Source organism: Rana temporaria, chromosome 1 (genome assembly GCF_905171775.1).
Source record: "Rana temporaria chromosome 1, aRanTem1.1, whole genome shotgun sequence".
Taxonomy (NCBI): domain Eukaryota; kingdom Metazoa; phylum Chordata; class Amphibia; order Anura; family Ranidae; genus Rana; species Rana temporaria.
In genome coordinates, this window is record NC_053489.1 from 533,351,566 (window position 1) to 533,379,310 (window position 27,745).

Sequence of the window (27,745 nt, forward strand, 5' to 3'; positions counted from 1 at the left end):
GCTGATCTGCTGTGTATGACTCTGGCCTGGCTTACGTCTAAGATTCTGGTACTGCCCCTTTGCTGTATATACTATTTGTTGTTTGTGGGTTTTCTGTTTGGTTGGTTGTGCACTGTTTGTATTTACTTATTTATAACCTATCTTAATAAACATGATTATTATTCACCTTACATGCGTTTTTGGTTCTCTCTGTGTAGTCCACACAGTCTGGTCTACTAATTCCCTGACAGGCTGCTCCTTTCCTCTCTGAAATGAACTCCTCTCTCTCGCTGGCCAGAGCAGTGCTACTCAACAATACTTATTATTTTCATTTTCAGATGAGCGCTGTAAGATGAAGGCTCCTGATTGGACAGTGCTATTGTTTATCATATAACCATTGTCACACAGAGCACATACCACAGTGGAGGAAGAGTTATTGTTAAATAGCGCTGCACCAGCTAGTGAGAGAGGAAAGAGGGTAAGCCCAGAGACTAACAATGCTTGACCATGCATGGAAGATAGAAAGTAGTCCCTAAATCCCCCAAATTAAGCTCAAAATAATTCTCATATTGGATGCTTCTACATATTAAATTCCTATTAAACTCCACATGAATCAAAACAAATTTAAGGTCATGACCAGTATGTCAAATGTTCTGGATGACATTTGTGTTTTATCTGTAACAAACACAATGTTACATAGTTACATTAAAAAAAAGACACAAGTATATCAAAATCAGCCAATAAAATCTCCTCTAACTGAACACTATACCCACAGTTTATCATGAGGAAGGCAAGAAACCCTCATAAAAAAACTCCAATTTGCTCCAGTAAGGTTAAAAAAAATCCTCTCTGATCTCCTAATGTAATTGGAAATTCCCTTGATCAATAATCTAGAATCTCGAGGGAAAATCTTCCAATGGGGATAACTAGTTCTGGAGCACTTCATGTTGCACATGCGCAGTGTCAGAATACTGCACGATCTTGTGAGATCTTTCGGCGTAAGTACTGGATTTTTTGGGGTTACACCACTCAGGGGAACCAAGAAGCCGATGGAAAATTTTTAGTAAATCTTAGGGTCAATTCACACCAGGTGCAGCGGGTCTGCACTGGGTGGCTATTCTAGTGCAGTCCCACTGCACCCTCACCACAAGACAAGGCAAAGATGCCTTGTCTCTGATGTGGCTGGTTCACACCACTGCGTTGTGGTGGTGTGCAGGCAGTGTGTGGTGAAGTAGTGTGTGCAGTATGTTTTTCCAGTGCAGCGCAGGTCAACACACATCTGCAGATAGAACTTTATGAAATGTTATTACATAGCTTGGTGTCATCTTTAAAAACTGAAGTTGGATGTTTAATCCCAACTCAATATCATTTATGATTATTTATAAATATGTTAAAACGGAAATGACCCAACACTGAACCTTGGGGTACACCACTTTCTTTTTTGGCTTTGGATGCAGCAGACAAATAAGAACTGCTTTCAACTTCTACTTCTCGTTAAGGAGATTTTTATCTCATCTTTTGTTCTGGTGACAATGTTGGTATTGGGACAAGATTTATGGAGAAATCTCCAAAAGGAAAAGAGATGGAAATAAAGACATTCTTTTGACTTCCTTTAAAACTTAAAACTGGAATCTAATGCCGCGTACACACGATCATTTTTCGGCTTGTAAAAAAAAAACGTTTTTCAGCCTCTTGAAAAAACGAAGTTTTTTCCAACTTCATCATTAAAACGATGTTGCCCACACACGATCGTGAAAAAAAAATGCTCTAGCAAAGCGCGGTGACGTACAACACGTACGACGGCACTATAAAGGGGAAGTTCCATGCAGATGACGCCACCCTTGGGGATGCTTTTGCTGATTTCGTGTTTGTAAAAGACGATTCGCGCTTTTCTGTCTGTTACAGCATGGTGAATGTGCTTACTCCATTACTAACGATAGTTTTACCAGAACAAGCGCTCCCGTCTCATAACTTGCTTCTGAGCATGCGTGGGTTTTTCACGTCGTTAAAGCCCACACACGATCATTTTTTACAACCCGAAAAACTACATTGTTTAAAACGTTGTTAAAAAATAGAGCATGTTCGAATATTTTTTTCGTCGTTTTTCAGAACCCGAACTATGCTCTGAAGCCCACACACGGTCATTTTAAATGACATTTTTAAAAAACAACGTTTTTTACAACCTGAAAAATTATCGTGTGTACGCGGCATAACACTTCGCAAATTAAAATCTGTGTTCCCTCTTCTGTTCTGCCAGTCTTCCAGAGAATATGTTCATCTTAATGAGAGCTAGAGGAAATCACAGAAAGCTTTGTGAGTTTAACAAGACATACTGTAGAGTGCTGGCTTTTTGGCCGTAAAGTAATGCTAAATGCTAAACAATATGCTTATTCTCCAAAAACAATCCATACACATCCACTGCTTAAGGCCCTGTAATCGATTGTTGGTGAGATTGTTTCAACCTCCTTGTAACTTCCTCCTGAGCTCACAAACCTTTCCATTTGTTTGTAACTAGCAGTGCATATTAGCTGTGGTCATGTGTACTGCTCCATGCACTACAAATCCCATTGTCCATGGTTCCTAATCTATCTCAAGAATAAGCAAGAGAGGGCTGCTGTAGCTGTACATGCAGTGGGTCCAACTTGAACAAATATAGCTACCCTCTAACAAAAAGTCAGATTACAGAAGCAAAAAGAAAGGAGATTTGGAGGAGAGCAATAGAAGGTACTTTTTTAAGCTAAGAATAGAGTCAGAGTTTAGCGTTACATTACTATACATACATGCTATACAAGAATTATACAGTATAAAGAAAATACTGTAGCTATCACATCACTTGTTGGTTGTATTGTTAACCCATAAACACCTGAGGCCTCGTACACACGACCGAGAAACTTGACGGGCGAAACACATCGTTTTGCTCGTCGAGTTCCTTGTGAAGCCGTCAAGAAACTCGACAAGCCAATTTTCTCCATTCCCGTTAAGGAAATAGAGAACATGCTTTATTTTTGGCTCGTCGAGTTTCTCGACAGTTTCCTTGATGAAAATGTACGCACGACCGGTTTCCTCGGCAAAAAAATATCTCCCAGCAAGTTTCTTGCTGGTTTTTGCCGAGAAACTCGGTCGTGTGTACGAGGCCTCACTCTAGCGTATCAGGAAAATTAAAGTGACCCTGTCATGATGTGTTTTCAAAACAGTGATACCTACAAAATAGGCGACAGAATACTTATATTTCCCATTGTCTGTACCACCAGAATCCAGGTGAATGATACTCCCAGGAGTGTCAGCTTTCCTGGCAAATTCCGAAGAGGATTTCTATTGAATAGAGAGGAATTCTGGCAGCAAGAGAGGTAAGAATGACCTCCCTTATTTTGCAGGATCCAGTTTTTATCTCATTTCTGGGATTGCTTTGAAGCAAAATATACAAATTGTCTTGAAAGTGTTACATGGCTGGGCAAAGTTTGAGATTTAATGTCCCAGCTTCAAGATTTTATCTGGCCCTTTGATGTAAGTAGGAACTCTGATGAATACCCTGATGTAACTTTGATTGGGATGCTAATGTAAGGGGCTCAATAATATTTGTAGTTTCTTTGTTTTGTTTAAAGAGGAAGTAAACTCTGATGGGGTTTACTTCCTCTATGTCTCCCTGCAAAGGTAAAGCATAATGGGCTACTACTATGCATCGCAAATATTGCAAGCACCTACAGGTAAGCCTTAATCTAGGCTTACCTGTAGGTGTAACTTCTCCCCGAGGGTTTACAACCACTTTAAGGCCTCATGCACACTGGACATTTTTACAGCTGTTGTTTTTGACATCAAGCATTTTTTTTCCTGCAGTCAGTAAACTCCTTAGCATGTTATCCTATGTGTCCATGCACACATAGGCTGTTATCAGCATTTTTAGCAGGGGTGTTTCCTGGAAAAAAAAAAAAACGAAGAAAAGCTGAATAACGCAAAAAAAAATAAATGGCTATTTAGAGTTTTTGAGTCATAAGCTTTTGTGGAAGTATAGTTTTGCAAAAAAAACACTGAAAAACACTGAAAACACTGAAAAACACTATTGCAAACATGCTGTAAAAATCATTCTACAACTACCGCTTTCTAGTACACACGATCGTTTTTCCCGTTGTGAAAATTGCTGTGTTTTCCTTTGCTCCTTAGCAGTTTTCCTGACAGGAAGACTGCGGTTTAAAAAAACATGTTCTCTTTTTTCTCGCCGCAATTTGCCGCGTTTTTTTTCCTGCAGTTTTCCTTTGGGAAACACTGCAAGAGAGCATACACATGGATGGTTTTCCCGATCAAAGTTCTCCTGGCAGTTTTCCTGTCGGGAAAACCGGCCGTGTGTACAGGGAAAAGGGCCCGAGCCGTTTTCCCCCCATTTTTCCTGGAGGTTTTTTGACCGTCGGGAAAACCGATCGTGTGTACTAGGCATAAGGCTACTGGGGTTTTGATAACATCTAGTGTACATGTGGCCTTACTGAAGTTTTTTTTTTCTGCTGTTCTAAATCATATCATATTAATCTATATTTATTTGTTTTTTGACAGATAATATTTGTAAAATATTGGCCCTTGTACTGAAAGGTTTGGAGACCCCTGTACTAATGTAATGGTGTTTGCATATATAGTACAATATGAGCTTATAATATTAAAGATACTTGTTTGAATAAATAGCACGGGACAAACACCTGTAACCAAAGATTCTGATGTTAAGCCAAACAAAGAACAGCTACTTAATGTGTCGAACCAAAAGGTCATGATTCTGCCATCATTTTCAGTGTTTGAAAACTGCTATTTACAACAACTGTATAAATGATCTGCTAAAGAACCATACCAGATCGTGGAAGAGAATGTTTCTCTAACTACAACATGCATAAAGAATTTAGGACCATAAGTTTATGTGTAATGACATTTACCAGGCTATAATAAGATAGTAATAACTCATTCGTTAATAAATCACTACTTTTTTTGCTTCTGTTTAATGTGTAATTTATTAACTCGTTTTAGTTGCAGCTTTCCACTGGATTTCAACCATAAAAAGGACACCTTGTTCTGAATGGGTTTCCTTATGCTTGCACACGTTTGCTTCTCACTAGACCTGGGGAATGTGGCAGGAGGGTGAGGAATGCTGTTACTATTGACAGAAGTTACTCAATACAAACGCTGAGGCCTCACAACTACTTGTGTGAGGACAAAGTGCACAGGAAGGTTCTCTGAAGTCAAAATAAGATTTGTATAGGATAAAATACTTCATCTTTCTACAGACTTATCAGCTCAGGTTTACTGTAGAAATAATATGCTGACACATTATCTTCAAAATAAAAAAAGGTAAGCCATAACATGTTTAAACATAACTTCTTAGGAAGACATAAAATTTTTTCTGAAATACAAATAAAATGACAAGTATGTATTCATCTGAGTTCCAGTTATTAGAATTGGAAAAGTCACAATGTAAACATACACTGTTTGGGGGATGGTTAAATGTGCATTATGCAGAAATGTTCAGTGTAAAGATTATCACAAATAACCTAAATCTGAGTTGGTAAAAGTTGTGCAAAAGCAGGGGCAGTAAAGGTGGTAAACAATAATGGGCCAATTGCTTCAGCATAGCTCAGAAATGCCTTTCTCCTCAACCACCAATGTACCAATAAAATATACTTCCATAAGCCCTGGTTCACACTGGTGCGATTTGACATGTCAAATCGCCGGCAATGGCACCATCCTAATCGGTGCGAAGCTGCATCTGCGGCACTGCACCGATTTCAAAAAGTAGTTTCTGTACTATTTTTTGTGATTTCGGCACGCAGAAACTGCACAGATGTCTCTGTAATCACAGCTGAAATCGGGACTGACAAGCAGGTGTGAAATCATGCAAATTCAGCTGAACTCATAGGGCTTCATTCCCGCAGCCCAGCGTGAACCTGGGCTGGAGCATTTTTTATACAAGAGGCTCTTATACTATTTGGTTACATATACACTGTGAGATATTAGTGTATACACTGTGAGTAGCTACAAATACTGCAAATGCTGCAGCTGCTGACTTTTAAAATAAGGACACTTACCTGTCCAGGGTGCCCATGATGTCGGCACCCGGAGCCGATCTCTCCCTCGGTTTTTGGAAGCTGCCGCCACCATCTCTGATAAGGGGATCAGGAAGTGAAGTCTTGAAGTGAAGTCTTCGGTGATCCGAATGGTCCCTGCTGCCTTCTGGGAGACACACATGTCCCAGAAGACAACAGCAGGGGAGAACGGAGGAGGCGCCGCACACGGCGTAGATACCTGCAGATAATGTGTATATCTATGCCCGGAAGTGGGAGCAAATACCTGTATTAAACAACCCTGAAAGGTGCTAAATGTGACACTGGAGGGGGGTTTCCTGAAAAGTGGAAGTTCCATTTTTGGGTGGAACTCTGCTTTAAGTGTGTCCCTTAAAATTTGGTAATAGTAAATAATAATAAATAGCTATTACCAGTAATGACAGAAAAATGTATTATAATTGCCTTTTGCATTTTTTAACACGGTTTACAAAGAATTATCTCTTAGTAAATTTGAAGCTCTGTATTTCCACAATATTCCCAAAATAAAGGCTTAAAGGGGTTGTAAAGACAAAAATATTTTCCTCTAAAATTAAAGTCTGATAGTAGCTGATAAAGTAAAAAGTAATGTTTTGCATTATAACTAGTTTGATACCTGTTGAAATCGAGCTGTTTTGTTCACCTCCGTCACTCCTGAATCATTATTCTCACTGACTTCCTGGTTTGCGGTGCACATTCATTCTTGCTATATCACGGCCTAATGGGAACTACAGTTCCCATTAGGCTTAGCCTCCATGCCTGTGAGGGATAAGAGAGCATCTTCACGCAGGGCTTAGGGAGGGGGTGAGCACATTCTGCTTTCCACCAAGCAAAACGGCTCAGATGCTGGTGGAAAGCAAGAAGAGGAGTGACAGGAAATGGCATTTTCAAACCTGGATTACTGTCTTTTGGAGGTCAAAAGGAAAAACGAGGTAAGTGATATTTAAATGCTCTAGCTTACAGCAATCAATTGATCTAATAAAAAACGAACCTTTAGTGTTCCTTTAAGTATTTGCCTGGTTTCCAGGACACTAGTATTAAAAATAAGGCAAATATACCAAAAGTAGAAACAGAAATAAGGGACTTTTTAGGTGCTGCAGATAATCCTAGTAAACGGACATATGACCCTTTATAGTAAAATGACAAATATTTTAATTTATCCAACATAGTAAAAATATCCATAAAACAGATCATGGAATTAAATACATCAATCCATTCCCTGAGTGCTATTCTTTGCTACCCAAACCACACCACAATAGTATGTATAGAAAGAAATATACTGGCCTAATATTGTGCAGAGAGATGCCCAGACGTTCCAACATGATTCACAATTTAGTGCTGCTTTAGGAGACCCGGATGTAATTTACATCCAAAAATGGATCTGAGAGTGGCACTATGTCCTGATTGGGATCAATTCAGGTACCCCCAGGGACTATGATGACAATGAGATCAATGATTAAGCACATGATACTGTGTGAAACATGTCTGCCTTGATTGTCGTTTTTCCTGTGGTGTGTCACTTGGATGGATTAATAAAGCACTCATATTCATCATCTTGGAGGGCAGCCGTTTTTTCCTTTTTGCAGTTTGTATGGTGGTCAAGCCATGGCACCCTTGAGACGAGTCCTTCAATGCACTTCACTTATTCATTTATCTGAATTTACCCACCTGAGCGGTAATCCTTGTTTTATTTCCCAAAGAGATAAAGAATTGTGAAAGGCAAAAAGAGCCACCTACAGTATAGTAAGCACCAACATCAAAAGCTTGAATAACTTGAATGTAAAGTTGACATTAATCCTTAAAGCTTAACTGCACGTTAAAGTAAAGTTAAAGATGGAAGCTAATTGGTTGCGATGCACAGCTTTTCTATATTCTGCTGCTCCATTTTTTTTATAAATTTACCCAGGGTGCCTTCACTGGTGCATACAAGTCTTCAAAAAAATACTGTAATATTTTTGATAAATTCCCTGATTTGTAAAAATAACAATTAAACAGACCAGAGGCATGTTACTGAGGTGCTAATATGTTTAACCACTTCCTGCCCGCGTATTGTAATATGACGTCCGCAGGAACCTCTTGTCCCTCCAGGCAAACATCATATGATGTCTGGGGATTCCCGGCTGTCTAGGGGGCACGCGCCGCATTGCTCGGGACCCGGTACGCGTGCCCGGCGGCCGCGAAGTCTGCCGGGCACCCGCGATTGCCTGCAATCACGGCAGGACTGTGGATCTGTGTGTGTAAACACACAGATCCATGTCCTGTCAGAGGTGAGGAGACCGATGTGCGTTCCCAGTACATAGGAACACACATTGGTCTCCTCCCCTTGTGAGTCCCCTCCCCCTACAGTTAGAATTACTCACTAGGGAACATATTTAACCCCTTCCTCGCCCCCTAGTGTTAACCCCTTCCCTGCCAGTCACATTTACACAGTAATAAGCGCAGTTTTATAGCAATAATCACTGTATAAATGTGAATGGTCCCAAAAACTTGTCAAAAGTGTCCGATATGTCCGTCGCAATGTCACAGTCACAATAAAAATCGCAGATCACTGCCATTACTAGTAAAAAAAAAAATTCTATCCCCTATTTTGTAGATGCTATAACTTTTGCGCAAACTGATCAAATACGCTTATTGCGTTTTTTTTGTACTTTTTACCAAAAATATGTAGAAGAATACGTACCTAAACTGAGGAAATTTTTTTTTATTATTATTTTTTTGATATTTATTAAATCAAAAAGTTAAAAAATATTGTGTTTTTTTCAAAATTGTCACTCTTCTTTTGTCTATAGCGCAAAAAATAAAAACCACAGAGGTGATCAATTACCATCAAACGAAAGCTCTATTTGTGGGGGAAAAAAACATAAATATTTTATTTGGGTACAGTGTTGCATGACCGCGCAATTGTCATTCAAAGTGTGACAGCGCTGAAAACTAAAAATTGGTCTGGGCAGGAAGGGGGTAAAAATGCCCTGTATTGAAGTGGTTAATATGTTTTCGTCCTTAGCATTGATCATAGACAGTTCTAAAAAGATTCCTTCACGTTTAGAGAGTCAATTTAATGCCATGGCCAAAAGTTTTGAGATGGACACAAATACCTGTATACATTTTCACAAAGTCTGCTGTTTTAGTGTTTTTAGATCTTTTTGTCTGATGTTACTATGGTACACTGAAGTATAATTACAGGCATTTCATGAGTTTCAAAGGCTTTTATTGACAATTACATTCATTTTATGCAAAGAGTCAATATTTCCAGTGTTGACCCTTCTTTTTCAAGACCTCTGCAATTCGCCCTGGCATGCTGTCAATCAATTTACGGGCCACATCCTGACTGATGGCAGCCCATTTTTGCATAATCAATGCTTGGAGTTTGTCAGAATTTGTGGGCTTTTCTTTATTCACCCACCTCTTGAGGATTGACCACAAGTTCTCAATGGGATTAAAGTCTGGGGAGTTTCCTGGCCCTAAACCCAAAATGTTGATGTTTTGTTCCCCAAGCCACTTAGTTATCACTTTTGTTTTATGGAAAGGTGGTCCATCATGCTGGAAAAGGTATTGTTTGTCACCAAACTGTTCTTGGATGGTTGGCAAAAGTTGCTCTCGGAAAATGTTTTTGTACCATTCATTATTCATGACTGTTCTTAGGCAAAAGTTTGAGTGAGCCCACTCCCTTGGCTGAGAAGCAACCCCACACATTCCTGAGCAAGCTCTGCACTGGTGGTACCCTGGTCCTGCAGCTGAATCAAATGTAGGAAACAGTCCTAGCACTTGCTGGACTTTCTTGGGCACCCTGAAGCCTTCTTCACAAATGCAGTGGGGAAGTTTTTTATGGGATTAAGTACATTTTTATGGCAAAGAGGGACTTTGCAATTAATTGCAATTCATCTGATCACTCTTCATAACATTCTGTAGTATATGCAAATTGCCATCATAAAAACTGAGTTAGCAGGCTTTGTGAAAATTGATATTTGTGTAATTCTCAAAACCTTTGGCCATGGCTGTAATGCAGTGTTGTTGTGAGTATGCTGCCATATGCTGTGGTCTGACTAAGCTGATTTTATGAATATGCACTCTGGTGTAAAGGTAAATGGAAATTGGTAACTGAGTTCCAACCAGAGGACTATGCCTCAATAACCTCTACTAGGCTGGAACGGTTGGGATGAAAAAATAAGAATTTGGAGTTTTACACTATGGAGGTATCTGTGAAACGCATTGCTTGCTCTAAGTGAAACTATGGTGGTATAAGAATCATAAGAAGAGATTACAAGGACAGGAAACTATTGCCTTGACATGGTTGGTGCTAGGATTACATGAAAAGAGACTATTGAAAAATGAATGGCAAATTAATAGGGGTAAATCGCAGCACCTGGAGTAGAGAAGCCAAAAGGTTTTTGCTTACAGTGGTTGTTAAGCCACTTTCTCATCTTTATATCATCCTCTCTGTCAGATAAAAAGCTGCATCCTAGTGCCTGTGCTTTAAAAAAAAAAAAAACGATTCTACCTGTTGTAACAGCATCTCCCAGCAATAAGATGACACCAGGCTCTCAGCTCTCCCAGTGTGATATCTCCAGTGGGCAGAGCCGAGATTCTCCTGCTGACGTCAGCCAGGGAGGAGGGGAGGAGAAGAGCTGAGAGCCTGGAGTCATGTGATCGCTGGAAGACACTGGTAAAACAGGTATAAATTTATTTATTTTTTTATATAAAGCATAGGCACTATGATACAGCTTTTTATCTGATATAGGGCATGAAATACAGATCAGTTATTTTTGAAGCAGTGGGGAGAGGAGCAGATCAGCAATAGTGAGAGATGACAGGCAGGGAAGGGAGGGGGAGGAGGAGGACAGAGGGAGACAGGAGAGCTGCAGATAGCACCGTATGACGGAGGCACGTACGCTGACAACTGTGTCAGGGCTCAACAGCCCTGATATATCCTGGTCAGCGTACAGAGGGGAGGGTAGAAACTGGCAGGATCAGCCAAGTATTTTAGGTGATACAGGGGGCCAAAATACACAGCACTAGCACTGTGCTGTATAATTTTTTTAAAAGGAACAGGATCTTTATTTATTTTTTGGGGTATCAAACGCTTTAATGGTAAAGTAGAATGTAACTTTGGATGGACTCTTATTTTATGATGAGTGGGTCTTTAAACAGAGAATTTTGTGGCAAACGGTTTTTAAATGTGTCTAACAACAATATGTGTGGTTCCATTTTTTCTTTGTTCATTTTTTGAAAATGACACGTTTGCGTACAAAAAGGTTTTAAACAAATAATAGCAGTGTACTTGCAAGTAACACATTTCAACCCATCAATTATAATATAATAAAATAATACATGCACTTTGGCGCATTAAATTCTTGACAAATTCAAGACTTCCAACCCAAATCTGGAATAATAAATAGAAAAATATTAAATCATATCGTGATTAGGAAGCACATGATGACTGTAAAGCCTCCAGATTCATAAACAGATTGTGCAGATAATATTTTGGAGGCTTTATAAAGTAATGTGTTGACAGAAATCAGATTTTGTTGTTCTGTGTAACTCTGACCCTGGATTAAAAGGCTAACTATCTCATATATTTTCCCACTCATTCCACCAACTTGTTGATAGGGTCTACAAGATGAAAAGCAGACACCTATTAATAAGCTGTCATGTATTTTGAAGTGTGACACACGCCAAACTATTTCTAAATGACTTGTACTATGTTTGGGGTCAATATAATCCTCACATGACTTTATATTACATTCCAGACATAGCACAGTGACAAAAGGAGAGTTATGTATGTAATGATCACAAAAGGAGCCATTAAAGTCGTAAGCCATCCTATTTTTAACTCTGGGATTCTTTCTCAGCAAACGTATTATACTTCACACAAATATTCTGTAGGCTGGGTCTATGATAAAATGAAGCTTATCTTTACTAGTTCACTTACAGTTTGTAACCATTCCAGGCTCATTCAGTCAGAGGTGCGGGTTCCTCCAGGATCCGTCACTCCCCTTCAAACTCATGTAAGACATATGAGGCCGCACTGTTCTCCTTTGTTCTTTGGACTAAAAACAACTTTATCATTCAAGTCCCAGCAGAGTTCATTCTGGAACCCAAACCATATAATTGTTTTAAACCCAAAGGAAAACAGAACAGAACGTTCTGTGTTACAGAAGTTTATAATTTTACGATAAATATATATACACATATATTTATGCACACATACTGTTTATATACACACACCTACAGAAGATCAAGTCTGTCATTTAAATGTTTCCATCTGAAAAAAATTTCTATGACAATGGTTCTTTTTCTTAATGGGCAGACAGAGTTGGAGGACAGCAGAGACTGGAGGCGAGTGGAGACCAGAAATGTGGTGCAACAGAGGAGGAAACACAAGAGCATGAAAAGGGGAGTTGGAGTGTAAGGAAAGAGAGGGAAGTAGGTGCAGAAGAGAAGTAATAAAAATAGAGGATAGTACAGATGATAAATTAACCTTCCCGGCAGTAATCCAGAGTGTGGCTCGGGGTGAATTTTCATTACCAGAATCGGTAACCCCGAGCCACACTCCCCAGGAGTGCCCCAAAGATCCTCCAATGTCCCTCCCCCCACGCTGTGTCCTCCGCCCGATGCCTCTGTGTGCCAGGCTCCGTTCCCTATGAGAGTCGGGAACCTCAGGGGTGGAGCACGGTGGAAATTTCAAAAAACACAACACATACAGTACACTGTAATCTTACAGATCACTGTATGAAATCATTCCATCTCCTATTTGTCCCTAGTGCTTTGTTCAGTGCCTTACATGTAGTTTTATATTATATATACTGTTCTTTCTGCCTGGAAACTTGAAATTGTCCATGGCAATCAAAAAGTGTACCTTTACGTCAAAAGTGGTTTTAGACCAGCTAGAAAACAGCGATAGTAAATAAGAACACTTGTATAGTTGAGTGATAGTGAATCGTGGGGAAATTCGCCATCAAACACTGAAAGTGACGACAGGGACAATTCAGAAAATAAGCAAATTTCAGTGTTTTTGAATAAAATGTGTTATTATTATTATTATTTTTATAATGATTTATAGTAATTTATTATATTATAATTTATGATTTTGTGTTTCAAACTTTATCATACCCGGGATATCTACTAGACTCTTGTTTAGACAGATTTAAGTGAGTTATTCCTAAGATTTGCTGGCCTACAATATAAAACGTCAAATTTCCATGCAAAACAATGTACCGCTTTGAGATTCAAAAATCTGACATAATCATACCGCCAGGGATGTTAAACAGATACCAGAGAACAACTCCAGCAAATTAGAATAACAGTGGAAGCTAGAGTGGGCATACAGGAATAGAAGTAGGATATTGGACATTGCGTACAGAGGAGGAAAAGGAAGCAGAGGCCAAAAGGCATGTGCAGAGGTTTTCTTTTCTAGAGTAAAGGTTCCAAAATATTATTGCTGGTGAAAATCAGTGTGCACTGTAAAGATTCACAAGTGCACTAAATACGTTTTTTAAAACAATTTTGTGTAGTGATTACTTTAGTACCTCACAATTTTCCCTGTCTATTAACGTAATATTTGTGTCATTTCTAAGGCCCAGATTCTCGTAGATTGGCGTATCTTTGTGTGGGCGTAACGTATCCTATTTACGTAACGCCTCCGCAACTTAGACAGGCAAGTGCAGTATTCTCAAAGCACTTGCTCCGTAAGTTGCAGCGGCGTATCGTAAATAGGCCGGCGTAAGCCCGCTAATTCAAATTTGGAAGATGTGGGCGTGTGTTATGTAAATGTTATGTGACCCCACGTAAATTACGCTTTTTATGAACGGCACATGCGCCGTCCGTGGACATATCCCAGTGTGCATTGCTCCAAAGTACGCCGCAAGGACGTATTGGTTTCGACGTCCAGCCCCATTCACGGACGACTTACACAAACAACGTAAAATTTTCAAAATTCGTCGCGGGAACGACGTCCATACTTAACATTGGTACGCCGGTCGGATCTAATACAAATCTATGTGTAACTGATTCTATGAATCAGGCGCATAGATACGACGGCTCAGACTCAGAGATACGACGGCGTATCTGGAGATACGCCGTCGTATCTCCTTTGAGAATCTGGGCCTAAATGTTTAATACACTCTACTGTTAGGAGGTTAAGCACAGAGAATAATAGAATTGGACTTTGTACTTGTGACTGGAACTGGTACAGTATTAGAAATAAGACACAAATAACTGATGTGCTCCATTTGTAAGATAGCACATAGATAACATTGAGGCTGATTTACCAATGGAGATGGAGAATCGTCATACAATAATTAGTGTGAATATACACTTCTTTTATCCGATGATATAAACAGCAATTTTCGGTTAATTTTGAATACCCAATCATGTGCATGTGATATAAGTGAACAGAAATTTGCTTTTTAAATGATTGGATAACGGAAGTGCATATTCACATAATTTATTGGGTAGAAACCATCCTCATTATGGTATTGTATTGTAAACATAAAAATAAATATATTGTAAAATTGTTTTTGTACTCTCAGATCTAAAAAAAATCTTTACTTTATTTAGATGTGTTTGTGTACATATCAAACTAAAGACCTCAAACAAATTCAGTGGTCAATGAACCAAAAATGTTTCAGTTACTAATATTTTGATTTCATATCAGTGCAATGCATCTAGCATTAGCATATCCACTAATTAGCATTGGGGTTTTTAGGTCTTTTTTTTCCTGCAGGAACTGAACATTCAGCTGTGTAAAATAGAATGATGCAGATTGGTATGAATGAGCTCTTTTTACCCGGATTGCAGCTGTTTCCTCCTTTTCAGCTTGTCATTGCTCTCATAAATTCTGTGAGTATTGCTACTGGTTGTATGATGCTGTGGTAAGTTATTTGTGCCTGATTTATAGGTGTACCAAACTAAACTCAGGATAACTGAAAGATCACATCTTTCCTTGGTAGCCTACCATCAATCTTAGTTCTGGAAAGGTTGTTTTGTGCTACGTGGCAAAATCCTTACTTGTACTTCTTAATTAAAGAATTATCCAGCAAGCAAGAAATTTAACTCATGTATATTAGTAAGTATGTGTTCTTCTATAGTGAAAAGGGCAACAAAGAATTAAGGGCCAGATCCTCAAAAGGGATACGCCGGCGTAACTGCTGTTACGCCGTCGTATCCCTGTTTCTAACTATGGAACTGATCCACAGAATCAGTTTTCCATAGTTAGGCAGAAGATCCGGCATGTGTAAGGGACTTACACTGCCGGATCTTAGGATGCAGTACCGCATCCGCCGCTGGGGGCATTTTGTGTCGAAATGCCGCCTCGGGTATGCAAATTAGCACTTACGGAGATCCACGAAGCTTTTCAGCTTCGTTTTTTCTCCGTAAGTTTTAGTTTGCAAACGCAAAATTAGGGCTGCTTTTACAAAGTGTAAACTGTTTACACCATGTAAAAGCAGACCCTTCTGTCCAGCGACGCGTTTTTTTTTTTGTTTTGAATTTTTTTTTTTTGCCCCGTATCTTTTTTTTTTTCCGACGCAACTTTATTGACCCGTCGCAATCCACAAAGCTTGGCGTAATGTAATTTTGCGGTATGCACGTCCGGAAAATGACGTCACGAGCATGCGCAGTACGGCCGGCGCGAGAGCGCGCCTAGTTTAAATGGGAATCGCCCCCATTTGAAGAGGAACGCCTTGCGCCGGCGGAATTTAAGTTACACAGCCGAAAATTTCTAGGTAAGTGCTTTGTGGATCGGGCACTTAGGTAGAAATTTTAAGGCAGTGTAACTTAAATGGAAAAATTTACATTACGCCGGCTCTTTGGGGATTTGGCCCTAGCAACTTATTTATATATATAAAAAAAAAATACTATTGCACTAGAAAGCATGAAGATTAAGATACTGTTGGTGGGACAAGTGAGGTGGGAAAGGAAGATGTCTCAGCACTTGTCGTTATAGGTGACATATTTGTACATATTACTAGTTTATTAGGTCAGAAACCAATGTTAGTGATCACTAATCCCTTTTTGGAACACCACCACTGCAGTGACCAAGACTGGCTCAGGCAGCTGAAAGTAATCAACTCTTTCAACCCTTGGTTAAGGTACCTGCAATACAATCAGATTATTAAGTATAATACGTCTTTGACTTTACCTATAGAAAGATGAAACAAATACAGTGAAATGTTATAGATAGATAGTCAGAGGAGGGTCACTGCACCTATACAATTTTTAAAAACATTTTAATTGCAACTGGAACACCTCTAAAGGAAGCCTGCACAATTTCTCCAGGAACCTGGAACCAGCCTAAGGAGTTAGGAGCCAGCAAAATAAAGTTGTCGCCCCAGTGACCAGTATTACTCAGTGTGATTTTTATTGACACACAGTAAAGTATATATGCGTAAATTTATCAATTGGGAAGTCTTGGGCCTGACAATGGTGATTATAGAGCAGGGGTAAGAAACCTCAGCACTTCAGTCAAGTGAAACTACAGTACTACTAAAGTACTGAAGGTCTTGCCTGTGGCAGTCTTGCAATGCTATATTGGACCTGTAGTTCAACAACAGGTTGGGTGCCAGGGTTCCCTACCCTTGTTATGGAGTATAAAGCACTGGCCCAGCCAATGAGGAGTGTGGTGTACAGATCTGCCTGCTCCCAGGACACACTAAAAAGTATTGGGCCTGACACTGAAGATTATGTAGTATAAAGCACTGGTCCACCTATAGGAGTAATGAGAACAATACTAACTATTGCAGCATATCAGATAAGCAAGAATAGAACATTAAGCACCAGACCTGGTGCTGAGGAATAAGGAGTATGAAGTACAGGTCCAGAGGTGCAGTATACTGACCAGTCTATTCCCAGGACACACAGAGGCATGCTCCTCATGTTTTCCTCCACACATCTCCTAGTGGTGACTGAAGAAATGCCAGTCAACAAGACTACAAATCAAGGGCCAGATTCACGTAGAAGTGCGGCGGCGTAACGTATCGTAGATACGTTACACCGCCGCAAGTTTTCGTCGCAAGTGCCTGATTCACAAAGCACTTGCAATGAAAACTTACGCTGGCGGCCTCCGGCGTAAGCCCGCGTAATTCAAAGTAGCGTGTGCCATTTAAATTAGGCGTGCTCCCGCGCCGGACCTACTGCGCATGTTCCGTTTCGAAATTCCCGACGTGCTTTGCGCGGAGTGACGTCATTTTTTCGAACGGCGACGTGCGTAGCGTACTTCCGTATTCCCGGACGTTTTACGCAAGAAGGAAAAATGTTCACATTTTGACGCGGGAACGACGGCCATACTTTATACAGCACATATGTGTGCTGTGTAAAGTTAGGGCACCAAAAACAACGACTAACTTTGCGACGCGAAACTGGACTAGCAGCGTCGTAGCGAACGCGAAAAACCGCCGTGGATCGCCGTAACTCCTAATTTGCATACCCAACGCTGGTTTACGACGCGAACTCCCCCCAGCGGCGGCCGCGGTATTGCATCCTAAGATCCGACAGTGTAAAACAATTACACCTGTCGGATCTAAGGGCTATCTATGCGTAACTGATTCTATGAATCAGTCGCATAGATACTCTGAGAGATACGACGGAGTATCTGAGATACTCCGTCTTATCTCGGCTGTGATTCTGGCCCCAAGACTTTAGTGACAACATCATTAGACAGCCTCTCGTTTAGTTGATATCATGCCTCAGCAGTCATGCACCTACCATGGGTTTTGATGTGTTTGAATCATTAACTAATTTTATTTTTTATTTTATATCGCTGAGCTCATTGCTGGGTTATCAATTATCATGTATAATAGTGTCTTTTACTATGTTACAAATGATATTATGTGACTACCAATCATGTGATATTTTATGTATGTGATTACCAATCATGTTATATGCTATCTTCTGTATCATATCATATCACAAAAGTTACACTTACAACAAATAACAATAAAAACAGCATGCATCAAATCACCAGCTCATTCACCGCAGATCTAGACTGTGATGTCAGGCGAAGCACTGTGAGTCTAGATCTGTGGTGAATGAGCTGGTGATTTGATGCATGCTGTTTTTATTGTTATTTATTGTAAGTGTAACTTTTTAGTTTTTTTTTTTAAAATAAATTTAAAAGCAGAGAACACTATGGTACTTGTGTTTTTTGTTTCATGTCCTTAACCCCTGGATATATAAGTGTAATTGATTATTAAAAAGTGAATGGAGGAAGGTGGTGTTTGGAGACAATTTAAACATTGTGGGCCAGATCCTCAAAAGGGATACGCTGTCGTATCCCTGTTTCTATCTTTGGAACTGATCCACAGAATCAGTTTCCAATAGATAGGCAGAAGATCCGGCATGTGTAAGGGACTTACACTGCCGGATCTTAGGATGCAGTACCGCAGCCGCCGCTGGGGGCATTTCGAGTCGAAATGCCGCTTCGCGTATGCAAATGAGCACTTACGGAGATCCACGAAGCGGTTTAGCTTCGTGAAATCTCCGTAAATACTTACGTTGCAATCGTAAAATTAGGGCTGCTTTTACAAAGTGTAAACTGTTTACACCATGTAAAAGTAGACCCTTCTTTGCAGCGACGCTGATTTTTTTTTCTTTTTTTTTTCCAGCCGCATCTTTTTTTTTCCCCGACACAACTTTTTTTCCCGGCGCGATTCACAAAACACGGCGTAACGTAATTTCGCACTATGCCCGTCGGGAAAATTACGTCACGAGCATGCGCAGTACGTCCGGCGCGGGAGCGCGCCTAATTTAAATGGGACTCGCCCCATTTGAATTGGGAACGCCTTGTGCCGGCCGGATTTAAGTTACACAGCCGAAAATTTCTAGGTAAGTGCTTTGTGGATCGGGCACTTAGGTAGAAATTTTGCGGCAGTGTAACTTAAATCAGAATAGTTAAGTTACGGCGCCTCTTTGTGGATCTGGCCCTGTGTACCCACACAGAGGTGCAGTCTGGAGACTGTAGGAATTACTACCATTGGTAAAGTGGATTGATCGCGGTGGACACATGGAGTGATCTGTCTATGAGTTTTATACTCATCCTTGAGGTGAGCAGGCATTTTAGCAGGTGGTGGTGTGCACTGAATATTGGATCCATTTAAATAGTTTTTTTCACAGCATTGACAGCTTTGGAAACCTACATATGAACAGTTTTTTTTTTGTTTGTTTGTTTTTTTTCTATCGTTTTTTTTTTTTTTTTCATAAATTGTTTTATGGAATGAAAAATTATTTGTTTATATACGATTTATAGATACGCAACGCTGTACTATTTTCACAAAATTATTATAGCAGTTTATAGTTGCCATTGTGACCAGGCAACCATTGCAGCACCATTAAAGTAATTTTTAATAATGTTTGATAGATTATTATTACCTAAGCAACCTGTTAATGAAAACGTTTTTTTTAAGAGGCTGACCAGTTTCCTTACCTGTAGAAGAAAATCAAAAAGTGCCATTTTGGACCACTCATGGTGATGGACGTCTGGACAGCCCAGGTCTGCCTTTGGAGTTTTTCCATTTAACCAACACTTGTGGGAAAGGATTGTTTGGTAAGTTTTCCACTTAAGTTTGACAGATGACTGTGTGATGTTATCAGTAGGAGACAAGGAGGAATCCCACAGTATAACTGGACATGGCAGGACATCTGAAAGACAAACAAACAAAAAAAATATATAGCAAATTTGACTATGTTTGTTTAAAACTGGGTAAATTGGACTCCAGATACTGTAAATTGCAATAGTTCACATTTCATCTGTTATTCTGTGTCTACAAAGAAAAACAGAATATCAGATTGCCAGCTATGAGTAGTGCATCTATCTCCCCCATTGATTTCTAATGTTTTTGAAAATAACCATTCTTGTAATGTTGGCCAGTTATTTTATCATCACTTTTTAGAATCTATTCACTCCATGTCCAGTGACCTGCGTTATTCTGTACAGTTCAATGAAAGCTCATTGTGAAGGCAACTGGGAAATTATTGACATGCTGCATTTTTTTGCACTGCACCTCAACTCATGTAAGCACATCTCACTTTGTAAAGCTGAATAAAATGTAATTTTGTGACATTTCAATAAAAAATAAAAACAGGCAAATAGTGCATTGTAACAAGGCTAGGCACTGTGCCTTACAACCGTTACATATTGGACACCAGCCCCCATACAAAAAATGCTTGTTTTAGATTGAGGGCTGGTGAGAAAGAGCCTATGTAGTTAGTGAGCTTATGCTTTATATAGTGTAAATATACCCAAAGGTTTCTGTAAACAAATCACATACTTAGATAAGGACAAGGCTCTATCTGATGAGTAAAAAGTACGGTTGTCCCGATACCGATACTAGTATCCGGACCAATACCAAGCATTTCCCTGAGTACTTGTACTCAGAGAAAATGCTCCGATACTTTACCGATACCTGACTCTCCCTCCATGCTCCTGTGTCCCCCCTCTGTGCCGCTGCTGTTCTGCTCTCCCCCTCCGTGCCGCTGCCGTCCTCTGTTCTGATTTCCCCCTCCATGCCGCTGTTTCCCCCCTCCGTGATCTGTGTCCCCCCTCTGTGCCGCTGCTTCCCCCCTCCGTGATCTGTGTCCCCCCCTCCGTGTCCTCCTCCACCCCCTCTGTCAGGATGGAGAGCGGCAGTAGGAGCCGCTAAACCCGGCTCCTACCTTTTTGCGAATGAACAGAGTCAGTGGTCACTGACTCTGTCCATTCATATGACTGAGCATTGTAACCCGTGTTTACAATGCTTCAGTTTATGAATGGATAGGAGCCTCTGTCTCCTGTGCATTCATTTCCAGTGCAGCTGAGAAAGGGACTGGGGAATCTGTGTCCTTAGTCCCTTTCTCTGTCTCAAAGGTGAGATATCAGGGGTCTGTTATGACCCCTGATATCTCACCAAAGCCCCCAACAGGGCTAAGAAAAAAAATGGCAATAAATAATAAAAATAATTAATTGTAAAAAATAATACATATGAAAATAAAAAACACACTGACACATCCACCCCCCCCCCCCCCCCCCCCAAAAAAAAGCATTGTAAAAAAAAAAAAAAAAATTGTGAAATATTTAAATTGTAAAATAAAAAAAAATACTGACACATGACATAAAAAAAAGTATCGGTAATCGGTATCGAATACCCTAGTAAAAAGGATAGCATACAGGAGAAAACTCTAAGAACACTACGGCTGAACTATGGGCAGAAACGTTTAAGTCTTTTCTTATTTCACAAAGTCATTCATTGTGATTGTAATGCTCTAGCTACTTCCAAATCACTCCTTGTATCCTATATAATGAGAGCCTTGAGTCCCTTATATCAACATGTTTGTATGACCAATGGCTGCTGTGCTCACTCCTTTCCTGGTCACCAATCGTGTAACATCTTGCTGTTGTTCTACTTTAACCAGTACAGATACTCCACGTTTAACGACTTACCTGTTTAACGATCACTCAGACTTACAACTAGTTCTCCCCACCCAAACGACGTGCTATACATCAGTGGTCATCAACCCTGTCCTCAGGGCCCACTAACAGGCCAGGTTTGCAAGACAACTTAAATAAATCACAGGTGTTCCAAGCTAGGAAATTAATACTTATGGGGTGAAAGTCTGCCTCTCCGCCAACTCATTCCTCATGGATTACACACGTGGGAAAGGCTTTAGTGATGGAAAAACACATTTATCAACATAGAGGGTGTCCCGGCAGGTATGAGAGAATATGGGGGATGTGGCTGGATATGCCAGGTTTGAGTCCCAGGGAGCTTGTTATGACCAGACTTCTGAGGTGTTTGTAAGTGGGTGCCATTGTGGGATCATGAGGGCTTGTCTGGTGTATTATTGGTATCGAGGTGGGAGGGCATGTATATTTGTGAGAGAGGGAAGAATGATCTTGGTGGGTGGAGTAGGGGACATGTTTCTATTCATGTATGATGTATGCTTTGAAGGAATCAACCTATGTCTATGCACTGGAGAGTTGTACTGTCTGTCTAAATTTGTTTTTGTATCAATAAAAACCTTTCTGATTTTAAAAAAATAAAAATAAATCACAGGTGATATCATTTGCTGCATCTCCCCAAGGTAATACATAAAATCTGGCCTGTTAGTGGGCCCTGAGGACAGGGTTGATGACCACTGCTATACATCATTGTATTAGTACAGTACAGAATTTTTTGTTTGTGTTCTGTACTTATGCAAATTAAAACAACGTTATTGAGCTAGAGTTTTGTGTTTAGACCTTTTTTTCACAATACAGTACAGTAGCTAAGAGTGCTTAAAATATTGATTACTTGTGGCTCCTCGTTTAACAACCTTGAAACGGAACCTGGTCATTAACCTCCCTGGCGGTATGATTCTTTCAGAAAAAACATGCTGAAAGCGGTACCATTATTTGCAAGGAAATTTGGCGTTTTATATTGTAGGTCTGTAATTTTTAGAAATAACTCACTTAAATCTGACCAAACAAGATTCTAATAGGCATCCCGGGTATGACATTTTTTAAAAAACAAAATGATAAATTATAATATAATAAATAATTATAAATAATTATAACAAATAATAATATAATTATAATAAACATTATTCAATAATGTAATCAAATCAAAATCACTGAAATTTGCTCAGTTGCAGAATTGTCGCTGTCATTATTTTTTTTTTTATGACGAATTTCCCCACAAATCGCTATCGCACAATTCTGCAAGTGATTATAATTTATTATCGCTGTTTTTTAGCTGATCTAAAACTATTTTTGACATAAAGGGACACTTTTGGTTGCTATGGACAATCTACAGTTTGCAGGGAGAAAGAAACGTTTTTATTATATAAAAGAACATGCATGACACAGGACAGACCACTAGGGACAAGGGGGGTGTGTTTTTTTTACATACAGTACTGTAATCTATAATCAAAGAGTGAAGTGCTCCCAAAACCATATATCAGAAAAATGTATAAGTCCAAAAATTATGTGATATTGATATTGTCCATGTAATCCTATACTCGCAGTGAGCCAGTAGTATACACAGATGTGAATCTTCTAAATAGTCCAAGAAACAAACATGCAATTCTCTCAAGGACAAAGGTGCTTCAGATAATTTTCTTCCACCAAATACGCAGAATGACACCCAGAAGTGCGGATAATTAAATGCGCTTACCAAAGCGATTTGACCTCTTTAACTAAAAAGAAAGTCAAAATCGCTTGTGCAGTTTTGATGTCTGCTAACATATGGAGCGTCCTCCAATACTTTTACACAGGCAAATTTTCTCCAAGCAGTCTCATAAATGGAACATAAAATAGAAAAACAGCTCCATAGTGCAACCGGTTTTTATTTAAAAAATATAAAATAAATCATGGGCCAAGTGGCCACTTACATTAAAAAGTGCCCATCCCGGCACTGGGTCTGCGGGCCTTGAGTGAAATAGGGTGGCAGGCTCTGTACTTGCGTATAGTGTGTGTCCCCTCTCGCCTCGTCAGCTCACAGGGTCGGATGGGTAGGAGATGGGTAGATAAAACGTGACCAGGCATTGCCGCTGACTTTAGTAAGAAGACCCAGGAGTCTCAGACCTGCTCGTAACACGGATGATTTTGGTTCACAGGCAAGGGCAATGGAGAGTGCAGGAACGTTGATGGGTCAGAAGGGAAAAGCAGTTTTACTAACCCAATTTTCTGCCATCATGGCAGCCAGTGTTCAGCTATACCCAGTGTTGGATTTTTCCTTGGGTCCTCACATCCAATTCAGGTCAGAGGACATGCAACCATCAGGGCACAGGGGAGAGGAGGCTGCGTGGACCAGACTTACAGCTTAGAGGATCCTGAGGATCGAATAGGTAAAACTGTCTTTACCTTCTCCGGATGTCAACAAGCATTTACCCTTGCAGTGTGGGGGCAGCCCCACCACAAGGGAGCCATTTTTCTATCCCTGGAGTTTAACTTTATAAATTAATTTTTAATGCAAAAGAAGGTACTGCTTTTAGAAAAAGTATACTTTATCGGTATATCAGGACTTGTAACGTTCCAATTTCATGTGTTTGTAAAGGCAAATACATATCACGACGGTGGTATGTTTACATCCACTGAGCAATACATGTGCCAAAAATGAATTTACATTCTTTACATAGGGACTTGTTTATCCATTTCCAAAAACAAAATGTGCCAAACATGCATTAGGACCTTTTATTGAGTTTCCTCCAATCAGGAGTAGATATTGGAGATGTATCTGTACATGTGATTGTGGTGTCATCACAATCCACCAAATGAAACATGCTCCTAACATATGACTGACTACATTAATTGTATAATATTAGCTATCTACCAAAAGTTCAAATATAACAGTTCTGAAGTATTTTTTATGCTAAAACACTGTTTTTCATGGAAAGATCTGATATTTAGCTTGCAATTTATAATGTAAATGGCAAGTCTTTAATCACTACCTTGACATTCAGCATATTTCCTTCTGGAATACGCCCTCATCACCCTCATCCTGTCTGGGAATTCAGCTAGGCATACTGCTGCCATAGTGAACTATGTAATCTGAGAACTAACTTTGTACATTAAAGTGATGTGTAGTAAGATATCTTCAAAGGAGAGATGTCTTTGTTGTAGGATAGGATAAAATACCATTACATTGTTTTAGCATAAATAACTAACAAGTATTCAAGCTCCCTAAGACATGTTACTTACATGAAAAGCTCAACAGACATTTACAACAGATCGTATTGTAGAAGCTTATTCATCAGGATAATATCCAAGACCTCAAAATTTTCACATGCCAGGAAAAAGTTGATTCTCATATGTATTCACTTTGAGCATTCTCTTCCACTGTGAACCGTTTTCCCTCCCTTTAATTTCAACCTAATTACAGATCAGTAATTAGTTTTTTAGTGGTTTCTTTGATCTTTTGATTGGTGGTTTCTTGAGTTCTATGAAATAAATGCAGCTTTCTTAAACTGGCAGATGAAGACCATTCTTATCCCAACTTGTAGTTTGAGTACGGCTTCGGGCCACAAACATCTTTGCTATGGTGAAATCTATGCATCATGTTTAAGTAGGCTGCGCATGGTACAAACTGATTGCACAATCTGCTAAAGTTACAATGAATTGTACTAAAATGAAAACGTTTTCTGATCAAATTGTAATAAAATCGCTTGAAATAACAAATTGGACAGTGCATTTTTGTGTCGCACAAACATTTTTATCATTTTGTTCCCAGAAATAGAGCTTTCTTTTGGTGGTATTTGATCACCTCTGCATTTTTTATTTTTTGCTAAACAAACAAAACATTTTGAAAAAAAAAAAGTTTTTTCTTTGTTTCTGTTATAAAATTTTGTAAAAAAAGGTAGGTTTTCTCCTTCACTGATGGGCACTGATAAGGTTGCACCGATGAGTTGGCACCAATGAGATGGCACTAATGAGGTGGCGCTGACGGGCACTGATGATTGGCCCTGATAGGTGGCACTGTTGGGTGGCACTGATATGCGGCACTGATGGGCACTCATAAGTGGCACTGGTGGGCACTTATAGGCTACATTGATGGGCACTGAAAGTCTGCACTGATGGGTACTTATGGGTGGCACTGATAGGCGGCACTGATAGATGGCACTGATGAGCACTGATGGGCACTGATAGATTGCACTGATAGTCATCACTGTGGCACTGGCAGGCATTTTTAATCAGCATTGATTGGCAGCTGCCTGGGCACTGATTGGCAGCTGCCTGGGCACTGATTGGCATATCCCTGGGGGTCTAGGGTGGCATACCTGGTGGTCCTGTGTGGTGGCCATTCCTGATGGTCCTGGCGGCATCCTGGTGGTCCTGGGTGCAGACCCCCTGTCAGGAGAGCCGCCATACGGCTCTTCTCTACTCGCGTCTCTTCCTGTTTACATCGTGATTAAATCGGCTGGACACAGATGATCACGTGGTAAAGTGCCTTCGTCAGAGGCTCTTTACTGAGATCAGTGATGCAGTGTGTCATACTGACATGCTGCACCACCGATCGCCGTGCTGTTATGTCCCCTAGGGCATACGATCGCGGCTTATCCTGCTTAACGTCATATGATGCCCAGTCAGGATATGACGCCCAGTCAGCACACAGATGATCACGTGATAAAGTGCCTCTGTCAGAGGCTCTTTACCGAGATCAGTGATGCAGTGTGTCAGACTGACATGCTGCACCACCGGTCACCATGCTGCCACGCCCCCTAGGGCGCACAATCGCGGCTTATCCTGCTTGACGTCATATGAGGCCCAGTCAAGATAACCGAACCACATCCCAGCCGTCATTTTGCTATTAGTCGTGTGGGAAATGGTTAATAAAGGAATTGTCAAAAACTGTCTCCTGTCGTTTTTACTTTTTCTTTTTTTTTTGGGGGGGGGCTGGGGGCCCCGTTGTTAAAGGGGGCTTCCAAATTCTGATAAGCCCCCCGCCCAAAGGACCCACAACCACCAGTGGTGTTGTGGGGATGAGGCCCCCTGTCCCCATCAACATGGATACAAGGTACTTTGGGGGGGACCCCAAAGCACCCTCCCCATGTTGAAGGCATGTGGTCTGGTACAGTTCAGGAGGGGAAGATGCATCCCCCGTTTCCTGTGGCCTGCAAGGTTGCATGCTCGGATAAGGGTCTGGTGTGGATTTTGGGGGGACCCCCACACCATTTAAAAAAAAAGAATTGGCGCTGGGTTCCCCTTAAAATCCACACTAGACCTGAAGGGCCTGGTATTGATTTTGGGGGGGGCCCCACGCTATTTTTTTTTTTCAATTTTGGTGTGGAGTTCCCCTTAATATCCATACCAGACCCAAAGGGTCTGGTAATGGACTGGGGTGGGGGGAACCCACGCCATTTGTTTCAATGATTTTTTATGTATATTGCCCAGATCCAATATGCAATACATTACAGCCGCAAGCAATTTTAAATTACATTTTTTCCTTTAGAAATTTAATTTTGCTGCTATACTGTTAAAAACATGGGAAAGAGGCGCTACTCTAAAGGCAGACTAAGGGGACTCCCAGGCACGATATTTAACCACTATACTACCGGCTGCCGTCAATTGACGGCGGCACGATAGTCCTATTGTTCTGACAGGACATTATATGACATCCTTGTCATTCACAGCTGCTAGGGAACACGATGCGCATGCCCGGCGGCCACAATGGCTGCCGGGCACCCGCGATTGCCCAGTAACTGAGCAGGACCGTGGATCTCTGTGTGTAAACACAGAGCTCCACATCCTGTCAGGGAGAGGAGACCGATGCTGTGTCCCTTGTACATAGGGACACAGATCGGTCACCTCCCCCAGTCAGTCCCCTCCCCCAACAGTAAGAATCACTCCCAGGTTACACATTTAACCCCTTCCTTGCCCCCCTAGTGTTAACCCCTTCACTGCCAGTCAAATTTATACAGTAATCAGTGCATATTTATAGCACTGTTCACTGTATAAATGTGAATGGTTCCAAAAATGTGTCAAAAGTGTCCGATGCGTCCGCTATAATGTCGCAGTCCCAATAAAAATTGCAGATCGCCGCCATTACTAGTAAAAAAAAAATAATAAAAAGAAAAAAACATAATTATGTCCCCTATATTGTAGGCGCTAAAACTTTTGCGTAAACCAGTCACTATACGCGTATTGTGATTTTTTTAACCAAAAATAGGTAGAAGAATACGTATCGGCCTAAACTGAGAAAAAAATTTTTTTTTTTTTTTTAAATTGGATATTTATTATAGCAAAAAGTAAAAAA

At 40.4% G+C, this 27,745-nt stretch overlaps 1 protein-coding gene across 1 annotated transcript in view; it reads right to left on the reverse strand.

Annotated features, from left to right (window-relative positions):
* GASK1B (golgi associated kinase 1B) overlaps window positions 1-27,745 on the reverse strand; it is a 67,536-nt gene that overhangs the window by 8,098 nt on the left and 31,693 nt on the right. Inside the window, exon 2 of the mRNA XM_040332297.1 lies at window positions 19,465-19,679. Coding sequence (XP_040188231.1) covers window positions 19,465-19,679 — 215 coding nt within the window. The remainder of the gene's footprint in view (window positions 1-19,464; window positions 19,680-27,745) is intronic.